General features: G+C 45.1%; 1 protein-coding gene across 1 annotated transcript in view; it reads right to left on the bottom strand.

The window, feature by feature from the left end:
- Window positions 1–3,922: 3,922 nt before the first annotated feature.
- The window catches only part of Epg5 (ectopic P-granules 5 autophagy tethering factor), a 99,636-nt gene continuing 89,418 nt past the window's right edge, over window positions 3,923–14,140 (bottom strand). Inside the window, exons 40-44 of the mRNA XM_026398607.2 lie at window positions 13,237–13,479; window positions 11,983–12,199; window positions 11,291–11,506; window positions 10,014–10,128; window positions 3,923–8,308 (exon numbers count right to left, since the gene is read on the bottom strand). Of these exons, the coding sequence (XP_026254392.2) occupies window positions 8,126–8,308; window positions 10,014–10,128; window positions 11,291–11,506; window positions 11,983–12,199; window positions 13,237–13,479 (974 nt within the window). The 3' untranslated portion in view covers window positions 3,923–8,125. The remainder of the gene's footprint in view (window positions 8,309–10,013; window positions 10,129–11,290; window positions 11,507–11,982; window positions 12,200–13,236; window positions 13,480–14,140) is intronic.

Below are 14,140 nucleotides of genomic sequence, written 5' to 3'. Positions count from 1 at the left end.
GCTGGTATCCTGGTATTCCACGAAGTGAGGGGTTTTACCCTTTTCATATGTCCCAGGCTTCCTTTGTTCTGCTCTCTTCCCCTCATCTCTCTCCTTCCTGCTTATGGGTGACTAGGCCAGGAGGTGCTCTGTGGGATGCCAAAAAGTGAGAAGCAGATGGGCAGGGGAAGAGACCGATGGAGCAGCCCAGGACACATTAACAACTTTATAACTCCCTGTAGAGAGGGGCACTTCCTGGGGCAGGTTACCTTAGCAACAGGTTGGCCCAGGGGCAGGTTATCTTGAGAGGGTGGAGGAAGGCATTTCAGAGGGACAGTCTCCAACTTCAGGGACTCATTCAAATTGGCTTCCTTGATCCGACCTGACTCCATTTACCTACCTGAACAGATGGATGCCTGTCTAAATCTGGCTTCATGACAGTGCTGACCTCTCTCCACAGCATGTTTCCTCCTAGGATGTGGGAAGTCCAAAAGCAACGGCAATTTTGTCCCATCTGCCCCAGTTCAGCCTGGATGATTTTGTGGGGGAAGAGGGAAGGGTACTGCCTTCCCTATTTACACTACAGTGTGAATTTGTTGGTACTATTAAGAGAGCAGGAGCAGGATCCAGGTAAGCTGTCAAGAGGAAGGGCCACAGGCAAGGGAGAAGGGTTGAAGGTTGAGAGCAGCATGTTACCAGGCTCCCTCTACACCAGAGCCTTCACCAGGGTCAGTGGGTGGTAGCAGCTCATGGTAACGTGGGATCCACCAAGGAGCCTCTCTTAGCTGGTAACAGGTCACAAGAGTTGGCATCTGTATCTTGTTGCTCAGAGATGCTTTTAGGCACCTCCATTGGAAAGTTCTATATCACCAGGGAAGAAGTTAGGGACAAAGGAGAGATGTGTATTAAAACATCTTCTTGGTCTTTGAAGCCAGTTTTACAACAAAGGAAAACTGACAGGAGTTATTTCTTGTGTATCTGTTTCGTGCTACGAATTGGGTAAGGTATTTAGGGATACCTTAAAAATGAAGGTGGCAGTGGGTATGGTGGTGACACCTGTATGCCAGAGGCTCAGGAGGCTGAGGCAGGAGGATCACAAGTTTGAAGCCAGCCTCAGCAACTTTAGTGAAGCTCTGCACAACTTAGTAAGACCCTGTTCCCAAAATAAAAATAAATAAATAAAAAGGGCTGGGGATGTGGCTCAGTGGCCAAGTGCCCCTGGGCTCAATACCCACTACCTAAACAAATAAACAGACACAAAGGCATCTCAGTCAGGTGGGCTAGGTTGTGCTGTGGTAACATACCCTAAAATCACAGTGGCTGGAAACATAAGGCTTTGTTTCTTGCCAAAGCTATGCATTTACCATGAACTGCCAGGTGGGCTTTGCTCCTGTGTTGCTACTCAGGGACTCAGGTCCCCTCTGATGTTGAGGACTGCTGGGTCAGAGGCAAAAAGAACCCCCTGGAGGGCCTCCCACTGGTGATCACAGTTCATTAGCCAGAACTGACTACCTTCCCAGTTCACCCTAAAGACACCAGGCAGCAGAACTCCATGTGGAACTTGGAAGGAGGACATTTGGGAACAGGATAGACTCCAGAAGCTCTCAAGCTAGTGAGTAACACAACCTCATCGTAACTCAGTGGCAGAGCACTTGCCTAGTGCTCATGAAGCCCTGAGTTCCATCCGCGGCACCACAAGGAAGAGAAGAAAGAAAATTATGTGTGGGTAGAGAGAGGGGGGGGAGGGGTGCTGTGGGATCACGTAAACAAGGCAACTGGCCCTATCTTGGGGAAGCCTTCTCGAAAAATCTACCTGGGGACAGAACTTGTTGGCTGTGTAAATAGAAGAATGGAGGTTGGGGGTAGGAAAAAAGGACATTCTAAACAAAGGGACAGGGGCTGGGATATAGCTTGGTTGGTAGAACACTTGCCTTCTCGCATGCACAAGGCCATGGATTCAGTCCCTAGCGCACACACACACACAAAATAATAAAAATAAACAAAAGGACAGTCGGAGCAAAACCAGGAAATTGGATACCACATGGTATAAGCAGTTGGAAGTTGCCAGAGCCAGAGGGTAGGGACAGGATGTGGCCAGGGCTGAAGGGGTAGACATGAGAATAGCAGAAGGGACTCAGGGCACACAAGGGAGTGAGTGTGGCACCGAGCCCCTCGTACTACTTGCCATGGCTGCTTTCACTTTCTGACCACTGCATCTCAGAGCCTGGATGTCCTGGGCTGGGCCCTGGGCCTGGAGCAGGGTCTCCCTGGTGAGTTCCAAGGGACACCTGCATCAGGAACACCTGGGAGTTTATTCAAATGCCCAGTCTGAGCACCACCAGGACATACTGAACCACAAGCTCAGGGCAGAGTAACTAACATTTTAAACAAATTCTTCAAGTGGCTTTGCCCCATCCTTTTATTATCATTTTCAAACATACACCAACAAACTTGAAAAAGTGAGATGCTCACCCACACATCACTATTTCCGTTACTCACATTCTGTGTGGGTTCTGTGTGTTCTCTGTGTGTGTGTGTGTGTGTGTGTGTGTGTGTGTACACGCTTGACTGAACCATTTGCAAATTAGCTGCAGACATCACAATCCTTTACCCTAAACACCTTTGAAGGACAAGAGCATTCTCCTCCATCTCCTCTGTACCATTACCACGCCTGAGAAAATTAACAGTAATTCAGTAATGCCACCTTACGGTCCAGATTCAGATTTCCCCAACAGTCCTCCAAATGTCGACTTGACCTTGTTATTTATAACCAGGATCCAGCTGACCCCAGGTGACTCTTAGGCAAGCAGAAGTTGGACACTTGCTCTCCGGGGCACCTGACATTGCTCACATTATTATCCCGGAGTACAGGGGAGCTGGCTAATGATCTGGTGCCCTTGGCTGCAGGATTTCACTTGACAGCAGGACTTCTTGAGTGGAAGAAGCAGGAATGGACTCTGATGGAGTGGTTTCAGATCACCGTGGCCATGGGAAGCAGGTTCATGGACAGCTTTAACAACCTGTACACAGTCTAAACAGCCTTTGCTTGGCCTCCTGATAAAGAAGCTGCTCTGCCCCACCCCTCAGGGACAGCACATGCCCCCCACTCCCCTCTCCAGCCCTCTCAGGACACTCAGGCCTCTGGCAAGCAAAGCCAGAGACCTGGACAACAGGCTGGGTCAGCAGTTGGGACTCTCCACTCTCCTCTTAGAGCCACAAAGTCAAGGAAAGAAATGACCAAGATGAGTTGGTGTTCTCATGACTGGACTTCCCAGGGGGTACAGGGTACAGGCTGGAGCCTTCTGTTCCCTCAGCACAGCACCCATGAAAACAAGTCTGCTCATGAGCCGCTTTCCAACCCTTAAACCCTGTGGTTCTATCTGGAAAGCAGCCCAACTCAGAGAAGGACGTGAGACCCACCCACACCCAGAAGGTCTCATCCTTGGTTAATCCCAAATTGATGATAATCCCCGGTGGAATGTGCAGCCCCTCCCGCCCATTCTAGGCGTGTCTTACAAATCCATGAAAATTAACATTAAGGAGAAATTCCCTGGGATTCCAATACTGAAGGCCCATTTTCAGAGTAGACCCTTTTAGCAACCCCTGGGGCGCTGCCCTCTGCTGGCAGCTCCCTCCCTCACACCAGAACACCACTCAGGCAGGGGGAGCCTCAGTGCAGCTCTTAAGCCCCACCTCTTACAGAGGTTAGGCCACATTACAGACTGTGAGGGGTCTCCTGATCTCTCTGACAGTCTCTGGTCCACGCCAATTCTTTTTGAAATTAGAGGCTTCACCAGTGTAGTAAACACCACAGAGTAAAGATCTTAGCCATTACAAACTAATTTAAAATTTTTCTTCATGGATGTATGTATAAAAAGATGACCTGCCAACAAACTTGCCAAGAACAATGAGACAGGCCCACCATGGGTAAATTGACTCTGAATGTAGTTTATTTGCAGAATTTTACTTAATCAATTCTTATTTATTCCTGTTTCTCACCATGATATAAAAACTCATCTTCTGTACAAGCATGTAAAACATTGAACAAGGCATAAGAAGTGAATATTGCACATTTAATGATCAAAATAAAGTAGTGGTTTTTAAAGGCCACTTTAGACATGTGGGAAGAAAAAGTTGAACACACTGAAGTATTTGTCTCCAACTTTAGTGATTTTCAACCATAGAAAGAAAAATAAATTCTAACTCTCAGTGCTCAGTGAGAGATCACATTGGTACATTTAAAAACAAGTTATAATCAACAACATTCCTTAGCAAGTTCATTATCCCAAAATAGGATCAGTAATTTTTTTCAAGTTTTTTTCATCAGAAATCAGGAAGCTATCCAAAGTGAAGGGAACCTCAGAGACAGCTGCACAGGTCACAGGATGGTCCAGAATACGAATATCATGGTGGAGAAACAAAGTCAGTCTTAGGGCCTGACTATAGGTCAAGAGCTTTACCCAGCATGACCCAGATGCAAATGGAAGATCAAGGTAGGGGGATGTTTCTTTTGAAAGGGACACGCTTCCAACATGGAGGGTAGACAGCAGTAAAGGACTAAGCGTGGAGCACCTTGTTTGTGAGACCTGCCTCACAACCATGCAATGAGACCAGTCTTCAGCAGCAACTCATATTAAACCGAGGTATAGTTTGAACTCGCCACGAGTTTAATGTGTTTAATGTGCCAACCATACGTCACAGCTACAGCCAATGCTGCCCAAGTGTCCAGAGGAGTGAACTGCACTGCTTGACCTCAAGCATGACATGCCAGGGCAGGGGCCAGGATGAGGAGAGGGAGGCACCAAGGCAGAGAAGGCGAAGGAGCGCCCTCTCCTGGCACTGTTGATTACCAACCTCCTCAACTGTGCTCTAGGTGCCTCACCTAGTCCCATACAGTGCCCCGGGGGCAGCCCTCGGGACATCATGGTAGAAAACTAAGGATTGTGGGGCATTTAGTCTGGAAAGGACTAAGAGATGGGGCCACATGGTGTCGGAGGTGTGACGGGAAGGGAAATGTGTGCTGAGAGGGGAGCAAGAGATGGAGCCAGCCTGGACTGCGCCAGGCAGGTCCACAGCCAACCGGCAACCTCTCCAGGAGACACCTGGCTGTCAGACAGAGCAGAACCACATGTGACCCGCCAGCAGCAGCCTGCGTGGCCCTACAAGGGCTGGCCTGTGGCCACTGGCCAGGTGGGGGAGGCTGAGTATCCCACTGAGTGAGCGAGCGGTGGGCACCCGGTGTGTGAATGCTCCTTCTGACTTTTAAATTCTGATTATTCTAGACATTTACTTCCAGCTCCAGAAGAAACAACTAATTTTAGGAACAAAAACCCCACACACAAAAATGGTGTTACCACCTTTCATTCAAACACAAAGGCACAGACATGATTAACTTATACAATATGGACACACTGGTTTTCGTGACTACTCAGGAGTAACAAGGCTGTCACTTGACTGGAGGAGGTTAGATAAGTTTGCATTCTCTACAATAATTCCCTCCAGTCTCAGAGACTCAGGCTTAACCCTGGGGAGGCAGAGGTATTCACAGACTAAGCCAAGAAACTGAACAAAAACGGCCACACGTCAGAGCTGAGGGCGAGTGTGCAGGACCTCTGAAACAGTGGGACCTAGCTCCACCTGCCAGTGTCACACTGTGCAGACACATCCAGCAGCACCTTCCTGCCTCCATGGCCCGTGGCTCCCAGCTCTCTGCCCTTCACCTGTTCTAGTCAGTAGAGCCAGGAGATGGGGGGAACAGAACTGTCTCTCTGACCACTCTACTGCAGGGCGGGTAAGGATGGGAGCAGCACTTTTCATTGGGAGCAGAACACTCTGTCTCCTCCTTCCTGCTCCCAAAAAGCATCAGACGTCCTTATCTGAGCCAGATGCCATGGCCAGCCACTGTGCAGACAAGTCCAGGGTGTGGACCTTCCACACTGTTCAGCCCACAAGCAGGCCTTGGTCTTGCCCAGTGCCAGTGCTGACATGCAGCACCTGTCACTGTCTCTCAGACTGTGGCCCTGTGTTCTGTGAAGGCTGGCTATCTTTTCAAGCAAAGACTTGTTACCTGCAAGCAGAGGGCAGGATGACCTAGGTAGGGCCTTCCGTCCCCAGAGATGACAGTAGCACTGCCATGTTCTTTAAATACCTATGAGATAAGCAAACCTTCTGACAGGAAGCATGAAGAAGTGCAAGCAGTTTTACTGACCATCTTTGCAACTCAAGTTACAAGGTCAGGTAAATATGACATTAGTTATAAAAATCTACATCAACATCAATCTCTGATATACTCTGTTAGTGAAGAAGCCCTGAAATTCAGATTCGTAGAAGCTACAACCAAAGGTCGACTTTATTTTTTAAAATCTTTACAGACTAAATATGTTTTAAATATTATAAACTTTCAAAAATTAACAGTTTGATCATAATTTTCTTTAGAATGTACATACTGTCACTCAAAAACTTCACATTTGAGGATATCAATAATTTCATTCTCCTCAAAGAAAACAGCACACAAATTATTTCCTGTCATAAAATCATTGTTGCCAAATTGGCCAATTTAACTGTCCGCAGCTTCTAAAATTTTCACATACGTAGAATAAGAAGATGACTGATTTTGAAAGCAGAGAGAAGCAAAAACAAGGAAAGCTGAGACATGTCACTGTGAGATGACTCTCTGTGGCCTACGAAACTCGAACGCTAAACAGAGATTTTCTTTATCAGAGTGCCAAGGCATGTCTGTGAGGTGGAATTGTTCTGTCCAACAAAAAAGAAAAGTTCCTACAAACTCCCAGATGCGGGGGATATGTGGGATATGGGAGGAGTTCTGCGTCTGCTCACTATATCCCTCTCTCTCTACTGAGAGCTTTTGGTGAATGTTTAGGCATTTGGGGGTATTTTTGTAGGGCTGCACAAAACCAACAAATACACATTATGAAAGCTGGGCAACAAAATCCATTTTGAGCCAAGAGTTATGTTGACAAATATTTTCAGACTAATTCCTGGGGGAAATAACATGAGCAAGAAGAAGGCACCAATGAGGCAACGTTGTAGACAGGTTTTGGTAATGAATGACTGTCAAGGGCGGCCGAAGGCACAGGGCGACTCAAAAAGACAGATTTCAGAAATTCTCCTGACCTGGCCCAGTTTCCATGGACAAGTGTTTCAGCAGGTCCACCAGCTTTATCTGAGTTTAAATATGGAGGGAAGAAGCAAGCAAGGAATGGAGAGGCGAGTCCCCAGTCCCCTGCTCAACAGTGGGGCCTTTAGGTAGCAACCTTGGTGTCCATCAAGAATTTCAAACTTCAATGTCGAGGGAGTGAGTTGAATGAGGGGACCCTAGGGCATGGAGCGACTCTGGACTCTTTGGAGAGAGTCAGCACTCTACACACCCTGCCATGTGGACCAAATAAAACACGAGTGTGCCCAGCACGCTCATCACAAAGCACCAGCCTGACACGCTGATTCAGACAGAGGCTCTTCCATGAGGATACACAGCCAGGGGGAAGCAGACACGTCACCATCTCTACTGTCCACTATAATCAGGATCAAGGTGTCAAGTTTTTCACATGGCTCACTTTAATTCAGCATTTTTATCTCCCTTCTGAGAGAAATAACATAATACCTTTAGGCTGTGTATTTCCCCACATTTGAGAAATACAGAAATCGTCAGGGTTGATTTTTTTCACACTAAAAGCACACAAATGGGGTTCAAGTGAGGGTTATATATGACTCGCAAAGCAGTCAGATCTGGCACAGGAATCTTGACGTTTAAATAAAACAGGGGAGTCAGAGGTGGAGACATATCATGAAAATTCCCTCTGCGGATCTTATGAGATGAGGACAGTTGGCAACTGTGAGTGGCTCTGTACCCAAGTGGAACTTAGTAAGTTTCAGTTGTGGATGAACATAAAAACTAAAAAGTCCCCAGAGAGTGAAACACACACACACACACACACACACACACACACAGGGACACAGGGACACACGGACACACGGAATCACCTAATGCCTCCCAATTGCATCTCCAGTCACCCATTCCGTGGCTAAACTGAACTCTACAATGAAAGTGAGCAAAGTTATTTGTGCAACAGCAAAGTTAAATGTAAACATAAACAGTGATGGGGTTTGTCACGGAGCCTTGTGGTTACTACCGTATATTGTCCAGATAATGCACTTCTGGGTAGAGACAGTTAACGAGAAGAGCCAGGAAGCTTTTCCCATCTTGGAGGCAATGGCCAGGATGCTTTATAAACTGGGCAGCTTGCAAAATCTGATCCTGGTATTCAACATACTGCTTACTCAGTGTCATGGATTCAAGAGCAGTCAGAGCCTAAAAGACATGAAAGACAGAGGGTTAACCCCACAGATGCACACCACCTGACTGTGACAGGTCAGTATTTGGTCCCACTGTGAGCCTCGAGGGAGGGAAGCCCACAGAACCAGAATAAGGAGTCCAGAAGGCAGGCGCTGACTAACACAGCCAGAGGTGGCCACAACCCAAGCTTATCCCCTATTTTGTGCTGTTATTTCACAACCCTGCCTTGCCAGGAGCCACTGCAGCAGCCGGGCCAGTCTTACTGAGGGATTCCTCACCTGCCACACCCATTTCCAGAGTAGGCCCTGTCCTCATTCTTCCCAGTCCCACCTGTGGGTTTGTCCCCACCAGATCAGCTACCCCTCTCTTCGTAGAGGCCAACCAGAACCCACAGATGCACCTTGTTAATGTGACACCTGTGTAACTTGCTGCTGGGTCTGTTCTTAGGCTACAAAATGACATATTCAACTATCTAATTGAATGAAATTCTAAGGAAACCAGCTGCTACGTGCTGCTGAGGGTAAAAGATAAGGTCATTAAATTGGTGAATAGGCATAATGCACAGGTCAAGTTTCCCCCTATTCCATCAGACAAATGACCCAAAACTGAGGAAGGAAAATGTCCCCACATCTCTTTTCAAAGGAAGAAATAAGGAAAACATTCTTCTATTCCATAATTTTAATTTTTCCTTCCTTCCTAGGAGAAAGGGAAAGAGACTGTATATGGAAAAAACAAAATATCAGAATAGTAGTTCCTGAGCATGGGGAGTTTTATTTTCCAGCTGACAAGCTGGGCCCCCCACCCCAGGGTTCTGAAGGCATCCTCTCCCAACCGGGGCACGTCCACCCCATGTTAAGTCCTCCAATTCCACCTACTCCTATGTCTGGGAACTGTGACACTAAAGAGTATCAATTAAGAGGTGATATTTGCTTGGTCCAGAAAACACGAAAAGAGAAGATTTTCTTTTTGAGGATAAGTGACTGAGAAGCTGAGAAATAAATCACCAGGTTGGCTATATAGTCTTAGTGCTGAAAATAAACTAGGGATTTTGGTACCAAGTTATGAGCTGTGTGAACAGAGTTTAAGCGACGGTCAGGAATCCAAGGGGGGCAGGAATCATTCTCTCTCCCCACTCCCCACCCTTTTTTACATCTAACCCCCAAAATGGTACAATATGACAGGTTGCCTAAAATTAATCCTTTTATAAAAAGATGACATTTTTCAAGTCTGAAAATCTTGATGGCAAGTTTGTAAGGAACATGCAGGAAGACATTGCTTTGAGTCTACTGGAAGGCAGGCAAAGGGAGCCCAGGTGACTCTCAGGAAGTTAAAGCAGCATCCCAATGCCCCAGATCTTGGGGCCACAGGAAAGGTGAAGACCCAAACACACCCTGAAATGCACCTCACTGAAATGCACTTCCCACCTTCAGAGAACTCAGCTGCCCCACTGTGCTGCTTCATGCAAAACATTAGGGATTCATTCCAACAGCAGCTCTCCAGCAGTGACAAGTATTCGGTATTTTATGAACTGGGATCCCTGTGAAGAACCTGCCAACTATACCATCTGATCCTTGTTCTTAATATCTCACATGGCATGCAGCTGGCTTAGACATGATCAAGCTGCATAAGAAGAGCAGCTAAGGGGGCTCAGCTCTTACCATGCACAGACATCCTGCAGAGTGGAGAGGGAGCAGCCTGGAGCCAGGCTAGCTGTACTGACCTGCTGAGCTTTTGGGGTCAAATGTAGTTCAGAGCCAGGCTTCAGTCGGATCTGATCTTCTGAAGGAACCTGAATTGAAAGGAAGGCAGCCATGCCTCGGGCAGCCACTCGGAACCTGAGGTGATAGGGAAAAACAAAAACATGTAAGTGACCATTAGAGTGAGCATTTAAAAATAAATACCATATTTTCTACTAAAACACAAGATAAACATATTTCCAGATCTACTGTGTAGTAAGCCTATTTAGGAAAATCTTCATTATAAAAATGTGCCCATAATTCAGATCCAAGAATAAAAGTATTGGCAAAGATATGGAATAACGGAACACTCATATATTTCTGGTGGGAATGTAAACGATGCAGGAACTATGGAAACCATTTTGGCACTTACTTAATAAATAAAACATACACTCACCATATGACCCAGCAATTCCACTCTTAGGTATACATCCAAAAGAACTGAATACAGATGTGCTAAGAAAAATTTGTACATGACTATTCATAATAACATTATCCACAAAAGCCAAAAAAGATTGAAACAGTTCAATTACCTATCAGCTGATAAATGGATAAACAAAATGTAGTAAATCTATAAGATAGAATTATCCAGCTATATAAAGGAATGAAGAATTGACACATGAACAACACAGCTGAACCTTGAGAATGTTATGCTAAGTTAAAGAAGTTAGACACCAGAGGCTACATATTATAAAATTCCATTTTCACAAAATGGTCCTTCTTTTCTTTTTGGTACTGGGGATTGAACCCAGGGGAATTTGGCCACTGAGCTATATCCCAGCCCTTTTAATTTGTTATTTTCAGACAGGGTCTCCCTAAGTTGATTAGAGCCTTGCTTACTTGCTGAGGCTGGCCTTGAATTTGCAATCCTTCTGCCTACCCTCCAGAGTCCCTGGAATTACAGGTGTGTACCAGCATGCTTGAAGAAATGACCAGTATTTTTTAACCCAACCTCGCATACCATTAATGGCTCCCAACCAAAAAGAAATCAGTAGTGTAATCAGATTACAAAGTCAACATAGAAGAGATAACACTAAAATATACTGTCTGAACTTCAAACTGTTGCAAACAAGAAAAAATAAATATGCTTTATAAAATACCAAGATGTAATAAAGGTCTGGGTTATTGTGTTCCCCCCCCCCCCCTTTGTCTTTCTGGAAAACGTAACTTCTACATCAAAAACTCTACTCCAGAGTCCCACCCTGAAATAGGTGCCGATATCTGAGGCCTTCCAAGAAAGCAGTGGTAGGTGCATCCTCACCTGTTGGACAAGGGAGACTTCCGGCCCAGTCCAATTGCCCCCAAAATCCCAGAGCTGAGTCTCTCCTCAGCCAGGAGGTTTTGCCTGCTCTGAAGCATGAGCAGAATTCGGACAACAGATTCCGTGAGGACTGAGTCGTTCTGCTCAGTCTGAATCAGGGACAGTTGCAGGACTTGGTGCCACCATAGAAATAGTTTTGCCTCTTCCTGTGCAGAGCTGGGGAAGGTGCAAGAGGAAGTAAAATTAGAAGTGAGATTTTTTTTTCCCACTCCCATTTAACTGAATGTCCACATTTGACTTTTAAGTAAAGGAGACATTTAGTACCTTAAAACCCTAAGCTAATTGGTGTTAACAAAATGTTAATGCTACAGTTTAGTGACTACTTACTCGGTGCTAGACACTGTGTCTGGGTTTCATGCTTTCACTTAATGTTCACAACCCTGGGATGTAGGGATTTTCATAGGAAAGCTGCAGTCTGATGCTTAAAATGCTTATTTTAGGAAATTAAAAACTTGCTCAGAAAATTAAGCCATCAAGAAAAGAATCTTTTCCAAACAAGTGTCATGGTACCTTATAGCCTTGTTTGTTTTTTCTTAATTCTGTCTTCTTAAATAATTTCTTATCTAAATCCTTAAATTCTAAGTTAACCAAGTACCTTACCAGTTTTATAAAGCAGCCAGAGGCCAACACACCTTGGATACACCTGTTCCAACCACTTGCTGAGGATGAGCAGCACCTTCATTTCATTCCTTAGAGTCTGCTCACTATTCAAACACTGGAGCAGGTAGACATAAAGGGTCAGATAACTGCCAAGGGCCAGGCACTCCTGCAGAAATTCTTCTATAGTGAGCTCAGGAACTTGAAGGGACACCAGAATGGGACCCCATCCTAAATTTTGATTGAGGGAGCCTAAGGGGAAAAAAAGAGAGAAGACATCAAGACATAAAAAAGAGTCTAATTACTTACCAACTGCAACAAATTGTTTCACTTTAAGCTTCATGCCAAGGTAACATCTCTTATGTTGGCTCTATAAGCCACAGAAGCGAAATGTGCACCGAGTATGGCTCAGTGGTAGAGTGCCTGCATAGTACGTGTGAGTCCCTGGGTTTGATCCCAAGAACCACATACACACAAAGCTCAGGCCATAACTCCACACATTAATTTTTTAATAACGCAAATAAATTTCGAACAGAAGTATTAATCCTAATGATTCTCAGCTCTGCGGAGAGTGAGGGCAGGGTGCATAGTGGTGTGCATATCACCTCCACTGGTGGACATGGAATGTTGTGGGTTGTTGGGATAGGACATATGGCAGGTTATGGACACTTCTGGAACTTGCTCTGATATCCTTCTTTCTCTTCCACTGTCTAGTATCATGTATATTTGGATATCAGAGTCGAGATGGGCTGTTCTGAGCAATTCTTAATCCAGAGTCTGAAAGTTTGGAGGCAGGGAATAAGAAGGTAAGAAAGAACAGGAGAGAGTGATTTCTTCACAAAAGAGTTTACAAAGCATGACCAGAAACAAACAAACAAAAAACATTTCTAAAAAAATTCCTTTTATCAAAACTGACCCAAAAAGGGGGAAACAGAGTGGATCATTATTATATAGACTTTGGAGTACAATATTCGTTTTGAGGACCATGACTTTGCTTATGATAAAAGGGGTAGTCTGACACTCTAAAACCAATGTAAAACAAGTTAGAGCCTTTGTCCCTTGAAATAGGTGATGGCACCAACAGATATGGATGAGTGATTCATATGCTAACTGCAGATCTTTATGAAAAAAATATATATTAATATAGATATATAGATATACATCAATATAGATATATCAGAACATTCATTTCCAGAGCAGAAATTAGAATGGTAGAATCTGGAAATATATTTCCTGGTGACAGAGCTTTAATCTTTCCTGAAAGACCAACAGAAGGCATGTCCCCTAACCTTCCTTAAAGTAGGCAGAGATGCAGGCTTCTGTAGTCTCTGCCATGTGGCGGACGGATGCCAAGCTCTGGCAGGCTGCCGTTAACAGGGGCAGCACCACCAGCCCATGCACTTTTTGGCCAATCCAGGTCCGGATACTGCCCCGGAGGAACTCTGCCGTTGGAATAGTTGCATTGTTCATCATCATCAGGACTTCCATAAAGAGGCTGCTGAGGGCCATGTGGCGGGTCTGGCTGTCCATGTCTGAAGGGGAACACAGACATGCTCTCAGACTGCTGGCATAGGGACAGGAATGTGATCATGAAAACAAGAGTGCTACAATCTTAGCTGCTCTTTGGGTAGATATGATAAGGCAATTAGTAAGAGTACCCTCCACCCCTGACTCCAACTCCCAACACAGCCATTGCCAAGCTATCAATAGTCTAGAGTGATTTACATAGAATAAAGATTATTATAGCTTAAAAGCAAATATAAAAGATGGAAAAGATTCCTAACAGCAGCTCTTCTATTTCTTGTCCTCCCCCCCCCTTTACTCCCCTCCCCCCGCCTTTTTTTTTTTTTTTAAAGAAAGAGATCTATGTTGCTCAGGCTGGCCTCAAACTCCTGGGCCTATAAGAACATGTTACCATGCCCCTATTTCTTTGTTTTTTAAATAAGAAAAGTGAACAGACTATAAAATAAACACGTTTTTCAAAGAAAACTGCAAGAAAAAGAGTAAATTCTATTTCACAAGCATGAAGGGAGGTCACTGGGGCAGCATCCTTCACCCTCAAGCATGAGAAATACATGTCACTGGGAGTTTTAAAAAGCACGATTTTTACCAATGGTTTCTAGCTCTCTTTGAGTTGAGTACTTTAAAAAAAGAAAACAAAACTTTCTTAAGGCTTTGTTGCCACAGGACTCA

The sequence above is a fragment of the Urocitellus parryii genome, chromosome 13 (assembly GCF_045843805.1).
Source record: "Urocitellus parryii isolate mUroPar1 chromosome 13, mUroPar1.hap1, whole genome shotgun sequence".
NCBI lineage: Eukaryota > Metazoa > Chordata > Mammalia > Rodentia > Sciuridae > Urocitellus > Urocitellus parryii.
The sequence above is the reverse complement of the archived record's forward strand: the minus strand, read 5'-3'. Positions and strand labels throughout refer to the sequence as shown.